Source organism: Pseudoliparis swirei, chromosome 16 (genome assembly GCF_029220125.1).
Source record: "Pseudoliparis swirei isolate HS2019 ecotype Mariana Trench chromosome 16, NWPU_hadal_v1, whole genome shotgun sequence".
NCBI classification, from domain to species: Eukaryota; Metazoa; Chordata; class Actinopteri; order Perciformes; family Liparidae; genus Pseudoliparis; species Pseudoliparis swirei.
Window position 1 is genome coordinate 15,156,046 of NC_079403.1, and position 13,870 is coordinate 15,169,915.

Sequence of the window (13,870 nt, forward strand, 5' to 3'; positions counted from 1 at the left end):
TTAAGATTTGTAACTTAAATTCACCAGCGCGAGTTGCATTAAGATTTCATCAAATACATTTTCATTTTGAACAGACGCACTGACTGACCCGACTTCTGGCTGTGTGTTTTTGCTGGACCCGTGGAAGAGCACGGCACAGTTTGGGGTTTCAGTTTCCACCATCTGAAGTCAACATGTGCAGGTGATCTAACGACAACGGTTTATTTGTATTGCAGCAGAACATGAACATGTCATCTGATCAGAAGGGTTAATTCTGCAGGAGACAGGAAACGAGAGGTGACGCCAGTCATGACGGCCGGCTGCGAGGTGAGGTCACAAGGTCATCTGTGACCATCACATACAGTCAGGTGTTTCCCCAGTTTACGGCTCCTTCCTCTCCAATAGGAAGGGCAATGCTCTGGGTGTCTGCTAATGTGGAAATACAGAGAGTGTGTGTGCGTGTGTGTGTGTGTATGTGCGTGTGTGTGTGTGTGTGCTTCTGTGTGTGTATTTAACAAGCATACTATATAACAACTTTCACAAATGATGGTACAGGCTGGTTCTAGACCAGCTGCTATAAAAGTGTACAGATATTTCCGAGAATTTTTAGAATACAAAATGAATGCAATTTGATTGTGTTCATGCATTGTAAGGCGCTTATGCAGTGTGTGTAGTGTTTATATACAGGAAACATCCCAGGACAGAGGAACAGAGACCTTGACAGAACCAAGCCGATTGGCTAATTTACTTGGCCGACCTGGTATGAACCTGAGGTGATGTTTATAGAAGATGAATTGACCCAGTATTGTAGTCGTGAAGGGCTTTACATAGTTAACGTGTACAGATTTATGAGTCCGTATTGGAATATAGATCACGTGGATTTTATGAACTTTGGGCATGCCATTTCTATACCAGTCAATGTGTCTCTGTACAGTAAAAACCTGTATTACACTATAATAATGTGCTCAATGCTTCGGCACATGCTCAAACTGCGAAAAAAAATGCTGTACACACAAACACACACACACACACACACACAGACCCCATGCTCCTTCATCCAGGTTCACTTCATGGTGTGTGACATTCAGCTTTGGGTCAAATCCCAGCCCAGACTGGAGGGTGAATGAAGCTGCTGCATGCTAGTCTGACTCCTTCAGCAGGAGCCATTCATACAGTTCCTCGTGGGGTTTCTATGGTGGCAGGCAGGATGGCAAACATGTGACCATCTCCTTTGATTTATGTCTTTAGTCTGCACACCCTTGACTAACATTTGAGTGATATGAAATGTACATATAAACATGTCCTGAAATGCTCCAATACGTTTAAAAGTGTGCAGTATTACATGTCACCCTATGCAGTCAGGTAACAAGTTTAAATGACCATCAGCAACAGGGTCCAACACCTTTTCCAGTGTACTTAAGCAATAAGGTACGAGAGGCAGTACTGTATCGTCAATAATACAGTATATGCTTTCAGGGTCTTGTTAGTAGTAGGGTTGTGTTGCCGGAACCCTTGAACAGGACATTATTGCCAATTGACCACTTTGTTTGGCTGACTGTTTTTTTCTGTTGCGCAACATTTCATAGGTCTCACTTTCTTATCTCTTGTCGCATGACGTCCACCTGAAGGATCCTCTTCGGCTAACCACTCATCAAAAGTCATCCCCCAAAATATCAAAGTTCACACGAAACATGTTTGTAACTGTCGAGCTTGAACTGCTAAACTAACTGTTGTGCAAAATCTACTGTTATTGTTATTTTGAGCGCGCACTGATATGGAACGCTCAGAAAAGTATAAACGGCTGTAGGCCATTATGGCTGAATAAAGTACACCTCATGAATCACTCTCAACCAATCAGAATGCTTGATTTCATCTACCCGTTCTTAAACTCATCCTAATGAACAGAATGTGGTATCAACAGGTTAAAAGATCGCCTTGCTTTGCCGTATGCTGTCCAGCACAAGGTGCACTAGTTAGCAACTTGTTCCCTTATCCTCGTTCCCTCTCACACACACAACACTGATTTTCCTTGCACCTCTTGGCCTTCAAAGCCATCTGTATTCAGAGTCTGTGGGGCTCTTTAAGAGGAATAAAGATGATATTTACTGCAGGCTTTCATTGAGTGTAAAAGCCCAGATTTGTGGTGGCCATAAACCACATCTTCCCTTCCTGCTTGTAAAAATGTAATGCCACACAGCGACCACTGAGCTCCAGCTCCCATGAGCCCTCCATTCATTTATTTTCCCTGTCCTGAACACAGCGCAGAGGTGGAAGGAGAATGGGAAGACTTACTCTACAAAAAGAATCAAAGAGTAAAAACAATATGCCGTGGTTTGTTATGCTAAACTAACCAGCTGCTGGCTGTAGCTTCATGATTAAAGGACAGTATCAATCTTATGCAACTCGGGACAAGACAGGGAGTAAGCATATTTCCTAAAACATTAAACACTTCTTTTAAGCATCAGCAGCCCATGAAGAACCAAACCCTGAATTGTAATTCCACCTGCTTCTTGCATCGCCGCCAGGATCAGATATTTGAATATCAAATAGAGGCAGGATTTCCTCTAACTGACAGGGCGATGTGTGCCGAGCCGGTGGAACTGAGCTCCACTACCATGTTACAGCAGCTTACCTCAGTGTTTTACCTGGAAAGGTTTCTCTGTGAGTAGACAAGCATCCATTTGACCATGTGACACTAAAACTCTCCACTGACCAATTCATATTGAATTCATTGAGGTGGGGCAGCGACTGCCGGTTCCCCACCCTGTGTATTCAATAGCTGGGGAAACACGGCTCCTCACTGAGCACAAGCCCTGTAGCTCTTTAACACTGAGACGTTCAATATAATGTGCTGGGCTGATATTAACCTCTCACTACACTGCATGCCATTCATTAGGCCCTCAAAACACTTTCACCAGCTCCTGCGCTAGGAGGAATAAGCTCAAGGTTATATTCGAGACATGTTGTACCAAAAATACAAGAATTAAATGGTGCCAATTCAGACTTTATTGCCGGGGTGTTTGAGCTAGGAAGTAAGTGTGTGTGTGTGTGTGTGTGTGACATTTAAAAAAAGTAATTTTAACCCCAGCACGCCACAATCTAGCTGTAACTCTGGAGTTTGCTCCAGCAATTTCTCAAATCAAAGTGGGAAAAGATTGCAGCTTTTACAGTATCAATTACATCAAGTCCCATGGAGGTGGTGGTGACATGAAGCTTGGGTTGTTTCGGCCCAATGTTAAAGATAGAATCTGAGTCCCGAACTCCGAGAGTGTCCCGATGGCCTCATTCCTTCCTGAAAGGGGAGAGGCCACGAGCAGCGACATGAAAGGAGAATGTCACTGCTGTCCCTGACGTTTCTCCTCTCTTTTCCCCTCCCTCCAACCACTACCACTGAAGTTTATCTTTCTTCCTGTCTTTCATCACAGAGGTTATTAAACCCTGCGAGGGAGCTCCACCACGTCTAATTACTCCAACGGTAAACAAAAGGAGGTCGGGTGGGGAGGCAGCGGGGAGAATGAGGAGGTGTAGGGAGGAGAGAAGAGAGACAGATGAAAAAACACGGCTGGCCAAGCGCCGTGTTATTATAATTCTTTAAGCAATACTGTTAGCGTGGTCAGTCTTTTAGCTGTGCAGCTAATGACTGGCTAGGCCTAATTACAGGCCGCCTTTGCAGCCGGGACGTGATATTCCTTCCCCGGATGGCTGTTAACTTCCCCCACAGCCAAAGCCCAACCCGACTCCCATTACCTCCCCGGCCTTCTTCGCCCACAAAACCCCAAATTACCTTTAAAGGTGTTGCATTGTTCTTTTGGCAGGGTACAAAGCAGCATTTTCCACTGTGGACACACCAGGCACACCCAGAGGGGGCGGAAGCTTCAATGCTGACAAAACTTTTCATACATGCAATGCAGTCCGAAGAAAAGAACAAAATGTAAACTAAAAAGTAAAAACAATTAAGAAAATAACAACTTTAGTCTGCCTGGTGAGCAAATTGGCTCCTTTTGTGACTGAAACGTGAAAAACCAAGATGACTTATCACACCATCATCTCAAGACTTGATATATTTTATCTGGGAGACATTTAATATCACATGTCATTTTAAATCCTGCTCACTAAAAATAAAAAAATGTGGAAATAACAAGGCCCATGGCCTCACAGGGGGGTAACAGTGGGGAAAAGTTTTATGATTTTTTTGTATATCCATAGCAGAATGCGAGAGGCATTTCATTAATGTATGACAAAGCAAAGCAGCACAGACAAATGTATGAAGTGAAAATTGACAACGAATATTTCACACGGTGTCAGTTATACTTAAAATGAGGAGAAAATGTTACCAAGCTGATACAAAAGATGGGATACAATCCGTACAGTGGTAAAACCTCTCAGGTCTGGAGAGTGCAATTTAAGCAGAGGAGGGAAACTATTTTTAGAGAGCACACTAAAGCCGCTATGTGGAAGTTAGTGCACACGAGCAATTAAAACCAACACATTGCTGCCGTCTGGCCTTAGATGTCGTGTTTTTCTTAAGGGGAAAAAAAAGTATCCTGCTGAATTATTGGGGAAATATTCCTTTTAGTTGGCGCCGTGGTGGCATGAACTGATGGACTGCAGCGCGGAGCCAAACAGAAACTGGGGGACAACGTCCACATTTTGTTTCTCCCCATGAGCGCTGCACAAGACGGATGCTCTCCCCATCCATCCTGTCCTCCTCCCCGTCTCTGGAGTGAGCGATGCGGTATTGAAACCATATGCCCTCCTGAATTCCTCACGGATCCTCCCATCCCATCCAATCCCAGCAGTCCTCTGCTGGCCACGGACACTGTCGCAAGGGGGGCCTCCCCGCTTCCTGAGTTGGATCTAAATATTTACACTCCCCGTCGTCCCGAGTGGCGAGGTCTTGATGTTTTGGGTTATGTAAAGTCCAATCCTCCAGGACGCCTATTTAACAGTTTGTCCTTTGTTAGAGCAGATTTTGGAGCGGAGAAAGTTTTCTCGTCCTGATAAAGTTTTGGACACATAGGCAGACTACGGCCAACCACCATTGGTCACAATTTTCTTCTAAAAGTAACAGGCGGTAATTAACGATTGACAAACATATTCTTTTATACACTGCAATAGAGCAGAGATGACATTGGTCACAGAAAGCTTTAATCCACATTGTGAGCTCATGGTGTTCCTCTTAGCCTTCTGATCCACTCGTGTCCTCCAGTATCAGTATCCCCTTCAAGGCAACTCGACTTAAAGCCTGAAGGCATCTCAAGCCAAAGACAACCGGGTCGGAGCACAAGTCTGGAGCCAAAACTGAACATGTGGTAGGATACCCTGTAACTGTCCTGTAGCATAACAAGTGATGAGTCTTTGTTCTCTGTTATGTCAGCCGAAGCTTTCATCTGATGCAATTACTGAGAAAAATCCCTGCAGGAATTGTACTTACAACCTGTTGTGTTAACAGCAGCACACAGAAACCTACTGGGAAAGTGAAGGAGATGCACTGGACAAACAGGAAATGGAGCCCAACAAATCTCTGCAAGGGTTCTTCAGAGTAATAATGAGAACAAACCCCACTTGTCCCACGAATACTTCACCACGCAGATGGTAGAGCCATTTAACAGAAGAGCAGGAGGAGCAAACAAAGGTACATCGCTTCCCAGGTAGCCAGCCAAGTGGGGCCGTTTACAGGTGAGTCGGTGCAGCTGTGTTCTGGCACCGGAGGACCAAAGGAGCCGGCTCTGGGGCAGATCTAGTTTGCTTTTTACGGTGCAAGCTTGAGCCGTTTTGGGCTGAGAATCAGTTCAAGTTAGCGGCTAATTCTGGACAAGAATCAGAAGTCTCACTGGAGACCGGCAAGCTGGTGTGCACAGCTGAGACGACATGAAGCCTGATGAAATACATACACCACACTATGCTTTATAGACTAAACATTACTGTACTTACTTTTACATTTATTTCTGATTGTGGAATCCAATCATTTAAATAGGATAGGGGGGAAATATGTTGACTAATATAATTTGTCTTTTCTAAAAAATTAAAGAGGTGAGCATAAAAAAAACGTAGGACAACTGATCGGGATATGTGGGCGGGAGGGGTGCAAGTTATATAAAGCTATGATCCTTCAGACGAGTATGCCATTTAGTCGCCAGACCTTAATTCCACTTTAACTGCACTTTCTTTTTCAAGCGTTCTGGAGGAAATAATTGAACCGTGGCCATGGCTGCCGTGCGCGGATGTTGTAGAAAGCAAGACTTTTAGAAAACGTTGAACATGGGCAAAAGAAAACTTGTTATACATTGACACTTTTAAATATATCACCAATAACTATTTAGGGCTGCATACACAGCAGAGTCAAAGCTTTAATCCGGAATGGCTTAATATTAACACAAATTAGCCAAGGATCAGAATATTAACAGCATGCTCTCTGAGCATTTGCTTTCCGTACTGCACTCGTCGCACAATGAAGCCTCACAGCAGCAGCTTAGCTGTGAGCGCTGTAATGCCTGGCCAGAGTCACGCAGCAGGTAAAAAGGTTGGCGGATTAAGGTTTGATTTAATTTTAAAAGCTTGTAGAGTTCATAACATGAGGCTTACACCTGCTCATGACATCATACTGCTGAGTAGCAAGGGAGGGACTAATAAGGAGGTTCAGAGGATGAGGTCACCTGTCAAGATGCTTTCCCCGTGAATATTCATTCGTCCACAATTTCGTGTCTCTGACACTTCGCTGGATCGTCAAAAGATCTCTCGTGAGCACTATTCCACAATGCAATTAAAAAGTCATAACTAGTCTGTCAGTCTCAGAAATCTTCTCTTCTTGTTACACTTTTTCTTTCACTGTGTCCCCTAACTTCTTTGTCCTCAATATTCTCCCTAACACCACTTATTCATCTCATACTCCATTCAACTCTCTGGCTCAACTCTTCTGGAGAGGTACCACAGAAACCCCCTTCATAACTAAAACACGGTGTGTATTTAGCTCTGGCAAACACCATATTAACTACTCAATATGCAGGTTTCAGGATACGCTTCATCCATACAGAGAAAGTCCAAACAGACTTTGCACATTATCCCTGTGCGGGGATTTTCATCTGATGCGGGCTGATTAGAGAGAGATCCGGATGAAGTCAGGTCCAATTCATCAAGTGTCTCAAAGAGGAACACTTCAAACACATGCAACACATGCACTGATCGCAACAGGTTAGACATCAGTTACGGACGTAGTGGGGTTGGATTGTTTGATGAGGTCAGTTGAGGTTCAGGGTCCGTGTAGTGGCCATCAGACTGACCTGCGGGGCCTAGCCCTCTGGATCCGTCCTGCGGTTGCGCGGACCGGTTGCGGTTCTGCTGGCGACGTTTCCCGCCGGTGGAGCGGGCGGTGCGGATATGCACGTCACTGACTTTGAAGAAGGCCACCATGAAGGGCTGCTTCTCCAGCCCGCCGTCACGTCCGACGAGCCCCGCCTCCTTGGAGCTGATGCTCTGGCCTGTTTCGGAAGACACGGCGCTTAGAAACATCACAGAAAGGGACTTACTTAAACTCCTGACAGGCACAACTTTAAAAGTTGCTTTCAACTATGATCATGTGTGATTGTGTGCATTGTGTGCTTCAAAAGCAAAACAAAAACGTCTCCACGAGGAAATCCCTTACCGCTGCTGGTCTCCATGCTGACCTGCAGGCCCAGATTATGTGCCGGGCTCATCACCCACAGGTTGCTGGTGGCAGTGATGTCAAACTCCAGCCAGCCCTCCTCGGACGCCCACAGCCGGCGAGACTCCAGCAGGAAGAGGTCTGCCTCTCTGGGAGAACATGGGAGACGACACACACGGATGAATAGATCATCGATTATGATGTAGAAATGTTTGTAACTTGACTGTGTCAAGAGGCGGGTGAAGCGGATTAGCCAAGGAAACTTTCATCCAATGAAGATGATGGGAAGGAAAGAAATGAGACACGGTTATCAACTGGAAAAGATGTCGTCAAAGCACTCTTAGGTTAACTAGTGTATCTAAACACCCACGGTGCCCGTTAAGGTTCAGAGCAGCCAAGCTAGTTAGCACGTGTCAGACGGTTGCCGACCGGGTTTTTAATTTCTTTGAGGTTTTCCAGACCAGAGAGGGCAACAATCACACCAGGCCGTCGTCATCAAAAAGGCTTACTTGAAGATTATTATCAACAAGTTAGAATAAAGGATGGAGCAAATATAAGATTTAAGAAGATTACATGAAACAAAGAGAGGGGCAAACTCATTTGGTAAGAGCACAAAAGAGAAGAAAGCTTCCACAACTTCCAGTGAGAGAGCGAAGGAGAAATAAAGAGTCTAAGAATTATACCCTATGTAGTTGTTGGTCATTCTATTTTCTTTTCTTTCGTCAATCAATCTCCAGCGTGAATACAGAAGTAGGGTACGGTGCTCTACTGCAGCCCAGAACACCAGCAGACTTTAATAAACCCAGGGACACAGGAGCTGGTGCTTCGTATCAGGGTAACAGTAACATAACAAAATGACAGAAAGATGAATTGCTGTACTTAACAGTAAGAAAACCCTCCAGTGTTTTGTACTCCACTGTAGGTTTGACCATACAGTCTACCTCTCTGAGGAACAGGAACAAGGAAGGTATTAAATCTTTGGCATCAGGCTACAGGTATGTTTATATCATTTACAGTATTGTGTGTGAACTAAATCAGCCTGCGGAATAAAATAACGTGTCACGCATGGGAAGAAAAACGACCCACGTAATACAACCGAGGTGGAATTATTGAAAAGAAAGCATAGGAGTTGTGAAGAAAAGACAGAGTGTGAGTGATAAGAGGGCCTGTCCTCCCACCATCCCATTACAGTAGTAATGACACAGCGTCGGGCCCGTCGGACCCTCTTTCAGAGCCGACATCAAAGACTCACAATCATCCAGGTGTTCGGAGAATGCCCCTGCAGTCATGCATCAGAGGCCCCTCTTTATTGGTCATTAATGAGAGTGTTTCTGTATTAGCCTCTATTCCCCTCTCCCACACACACACAAACACAGACACACACACACACACACACACTCCACCCCTCAGCTAAGTTCACACATTTGTCACAACGTGAGCCAGTGTGCCAATGTTTCCACGTCATCGTCACAGCCGCTGTTTGGCTGACGAAGGGCGGCAGGGGGTCCATCAGAGAGCCGCCTGCTTCTGAGAGCCTACTGTAAAACGTCTCATTGACTGACTGCTTAGATGAACTGGAATAATAAGGTGAATGGTGTGTGTGTGTTTTTTACTTCAATAAATCTCCTTTATAAGTATTGTCAGTGAATGTTGTTAAAACTGTAACGCAAGGTGGGAGAGCGCAGCACACAGCTGGCCTGGTCATTCCATGTGCTTTTATCTTTCGAACTGCTGAAAGGACATAGTTGTGAGATTGTAAAAGCAATATGCAAGTCAGATATCTGGATGAATGGGATGCCAGAGGTTTTTCGTATGAGAAAGAGATTATAACTCTGGATTTACATGCCAGCTAAACAGCATTTTAAGAATCAGAGTAAAGGCAATATTACGGTTAAATATTTGTATATGGCAACAGGAATGAAATCCTCTTGTTAGGGACAGTATAGCTGGTCAAATGCAGCTGAATGGGTTTGGGTCAGTACAAGCAGCCCTCGCAGCAAACTGCCCTTTCTCAATACGATGTCAGGCTTGCCACATTTCTGGCATTTTAATCTCTCACATTCCTTGCTTGCGGTTAGCAAAACCGCCCCAATCAAATGAAAAGTACAAAGGGTGTCAGGATAATTAAGCGCTCTATCATTACGGCTTAGAGTCAAAACAGAAGTCAGGTTTTTACGCGAAGGAGGGGCATGGGAAAGTTAATAGGCTCCCCACTGATTGGGCGATCACGTACTAAAGGTTTTGCAAAAGGCAGAAAATGGGGAATACAACAATAAAGACTCGACAGTGGATGCCTGTTGCACCTTGAATTCTCTCCTACAAAGCACAAACACATCGGGAGCAAACATTTCTCCACCTGATAGCACACCATCAAGGCTGTAATTTTCTTCAAGGTAGAAACCTGTCCTACAATAATACAGAAATTGGAGATATATGCTCCCTTTAATCTCCAAATATCTCCAAAAATAAAGGGCTTTACCTCCAGGCTGGAGTGCACAAACCACCCATTGTAGGGATAAAGGAATGCACCAAATAAGTAGGTCTTGATACCCAAAGAAACCGTATGACAGACAGAAAATATACTTTGCAAACATCTAAAGCTACTTTTTCCATCTACAGGCCTAAGAGTGCATCAACTTTAGCTGAGAACTGTAGTTAGAGGACATTTGGTGTTAAAGACCCCACCTTAGGGTGTTTTGTTTCATTCAACCCACAATAATACATGAATCAAGTGTAGCAGCTGTCCATGCACCATGCTTGAAACAAGTAATATACTGTGAATCTGTGATGTGTATTCATTGAGAAACAAAATATACTGAGCGATATAAAAATGTATTTCGGGAATTCTCTTCATGTTGGACTTCTTGCTGGGCGGGCTTGATAAAACACAAATATCATTCAGAAATCTTACTGGATGTTTATCTTCCCCTGCAGATGTAATGTAAATGTTTGGCATGTATTAGCTGCGCTCATTTGGGGGACGGAGGATTTTAAAGCCGTGCTATTTCTGTAAGACTTGGTCTTGCTTTATTTTACACTATAAACATGGCGAGGGCCCCGAGTCTGTGTAACACACAGGGAGAATGATAAAGAGAAACACACAAGGAAAGGCAACTAAATCATAGTCTCCATCCGTTTGTATCCAGTAAAGGTCAACGAACCACGCTCCCTATTTTCAGTACCACCCTTTTTTCCTGACTTGTTGAATCCCAGTACAATCCCAGTGGGTGGATTAATGTATGCGCATGTTGCATGGCCAAGCCTTGCATATGTTGAAACAGGAAGTAAGAGGAGAAGGTGTGTTCAATGTCTGTGTTGGGGGAGGGGGTGTCTGTCTTACCTGTGAGGATGCTCCTTGACCACCTGGTAGACTTTGAGTAGGAAGGTGTCGTTGCGGAAGGCGCGGCTCACACACTCCTTGTAGAGGCGGAACTCTGCTGCGGTGATGGCCTCGCCCTCTGGGATCTGTGAGAGGTTGAACTTAAACTCCTTGTGGTGACGCCGCCGCGGAGAGAGCTCCCTGTCGTACTCCACTGTGGGATGGAAATACACGCACACACACGCACGTAGGATTAAATCATTGTGTAAAAAGAGAAAGAGACAGTAAAGATAATATAGGGAGACAAGTTGAAAAACTGTCCTCGCATGAAGTTAAATACTAGAATGCAAGTTTTCTGCTCCTGCTCTTTGGAGGAAATCATAGTTTGATTACATTTGTACTCAAGCAGTTCAAGGATGTGTCACTTATATGATTTTCCTATGGACAGCATTGTCTTTTCTGAACTTTAATATGGCTTGTTTCTGGATTATCATGGATTCTCTACAAATAGGATCAAATTGCATATTTACAAACACGCTTTCAGAGTAAATATACAGTAGTGAGTGATAAGAAGATATCCTGCGCTGAGGTTGACCATAGAGGCCTTTAAAACGATCACATATGATTTATCCTTGAGGTCTAATAGGTTGTGTGGCTTCCAGTTTCCCGAAATAAACCCCTGTTATCATCAGTCCGAAGCAAGAGCCCATGACCACTTCTGACAGTGTGAAATGACAAAACCAACAAATGAGCTCCCTCCTATGCTTTTAAGTGCAATATGCAGCATAATGATACTGTGCTGTCCGGGGATTTGGTTCCTGTCTCCGCTGGAGGTTTTTCTCCCACAGCAAAGAGCCAGCGGAGCCAGTCTGTCGACGGACACAAAGAGTGAGAGGAGGGAAATGAATAAAGAGGGGCATGTCGAGTGCAATTAGAAGGTTGTGTACAGAAATACCCACGCAGACATAAACAGTACATGCAAAGCCTCAAATATGTGCTATATTCTGCAAAACACACAGTACAAACTCGTAACATAATTGCTCGAGTACCCGAAACGCAGCTCGACACACTCTTATACTCCATCACACACTGATTTAAATACTTACAACACACACACACTCTCCATCATCATCTAGTTTCCAGTCAGCGAGGTTCAGCCGGCTGCGGCTTCACCGCCGCAGACTGGAAGTGCAGACTCACTTGGATGTGTGTTGCCCTCTCAGTTTTTCACATGCAGTGGGACATGTCTAAACATCACGCACCGTCCTTCTACGACAGGGGCTCCAGCCTGCCGGATTTTAGTAAAAGGACATTTTGGGGAATAAAATGATTTGCCTTTTTGCCGAGGATGGAATGAAATATCCAAAATGTGAAGCCACACACGATTAGTTTAGCTCAGCATGAATCCTAAAAACCGGAGGATGTCGTTAACCGTGACATATTTAGCATGTAAAATGTCAAGTTGTAGCACATAACACAGCTGGTCCAGTTATTTTAGTGGACATATTACAAAAGTGATTACTTTATGCCAAAGTGTATGAAGCCAATACTCTTACTTTATTCAAACAGATATCTCCTTTTATTGTGGATAGTCATTTTGATAATTTTATAGTTGAAAGTTCTGTTAAGAAGAATTTGGTTTTGTACCCGAGCCAGGCTTGTAAAAACTTTCTGGTAATTTTATGATGTGGGGACCCACCCAAAATGGACCAATGACACATTTTGTTCCCCAAGTCATACCCATAGAGAAAATTGTGTTGATGTGAGAACATTGGAACCAATCAGACTCTCCCAAAAGTGCCAGCCCCACCTTGTACCCACACCCAGGAAGGTCATCCCCAGACGTTTCCAAGTTACATGAATGCTACAGTTAAGTAAGAAATGAGCAGAAAAGGCAGGGAGGGCGGGCATGTCTTCCTAGCTTCATTGGGTTTCTGAGGAAAAACTGTAGCCTAAGATCTCATCCTGAAACATATGGCTAGATTAATTGTAGCCTCATAGTTTGCGTTTGAGCCCGTTCCGCTTTCCAATAAAACAAAAGTAAAAATAATTTTTTTAAATCACCCATAGAGAACAAAATGTAATTCACACTGTGACTTCAAGCCGATATGACAGTGACCATTACACCCACCCACACCACAGATGCAGACGTTGCAATAACTGTGTGTGATAACTGGTCTGGTCTTGAGTTGAAGGGTAGATAGATCTGCTCGGCTTGTGTGTCCGTGTGTGGAGGCTCGAAGCAGAGGTCATGGTACTCTAAATGACTTTACAACACTCCCTTCAACAGCCCTGGGCTTAAACACCAGCAGCCTGGAATTTCATTTTCCCTGTACAAGAATCTACTGACTTTCTGGCACAACAACTCTTTGATAAACTGACTGTAGGTGGTGAGAAGGTCAGGAGAAGTTTCACATGGATCAAATAGTTATTACATCTGCTGCAATGCACATTAATGTACAATATATCAGGCACCTGGCTGTGTTGGCAATCTTAGCATCAGAAAGCTATTTCAGATTTGATCTGGGGGACCTAATAAAAAGATACTAGTGGTTGCATTATGAGACATATAGGAAGTATTTGATATTGACCCATAGGAGGGAATACAAGTCAGTATATCTCAGCTTTTGTTGCTTCGAATTTGAAAATATAAATTTTTTTAATCCGCCACTCACTTCATGCAAGTAGACATGCTAAATTGCTCGAAAGACGCTTTAATTTTAGAGGTTATTTATAAGTTACGGCCATGCCATGAGTTTGTTGCCACTTGTTTTTCACTTGGAATTACAACCAGTAAGCCGACCTGAACCGACTGCTGATGACAACTCTTTGAAATGACGTGAACACGGCTTTAGAAAGCTCCTCTGACGTCTTAACATTACACATACGCAAACTGAGTTATCCAGTCCAGCCTTGGTAAGCAGCTCCAG

At 44.0% G+C, this 13,870-nt stretch overlaps 1 protein-coding gene across 1 annotated transcript in view; it reads right to left on the minus strand.

Annotated features, from left to right (window-relative positions):
- The window catches only part of bmp6 (bone morphogenetic protein 6), a 45,360-nt gene that overhangs the window by 6,619 nt on the left and 24,871 nt on the right, over positions 1-13,870 (minus strand). Inside the window, exons 2-4 of the mRNA XM_056433588.1 lie at positions 10,962-11,154; positions 7,622-7,770; positions 7,260-7,457 (exon numbers count right to left, since the gene is read on the minus strand). Of these exons, the coding sequence (XP_056289563.1) occupies positions 7,260-7,457; positions 7,622-7,770; positions 10,962-11,154 (540 nt within the window). The remainder of the gene's footprint in view (positions 1-7,259; positions 7,458-7,621; positions 7,771-10,961; positions 11,155-13,870) is intronic.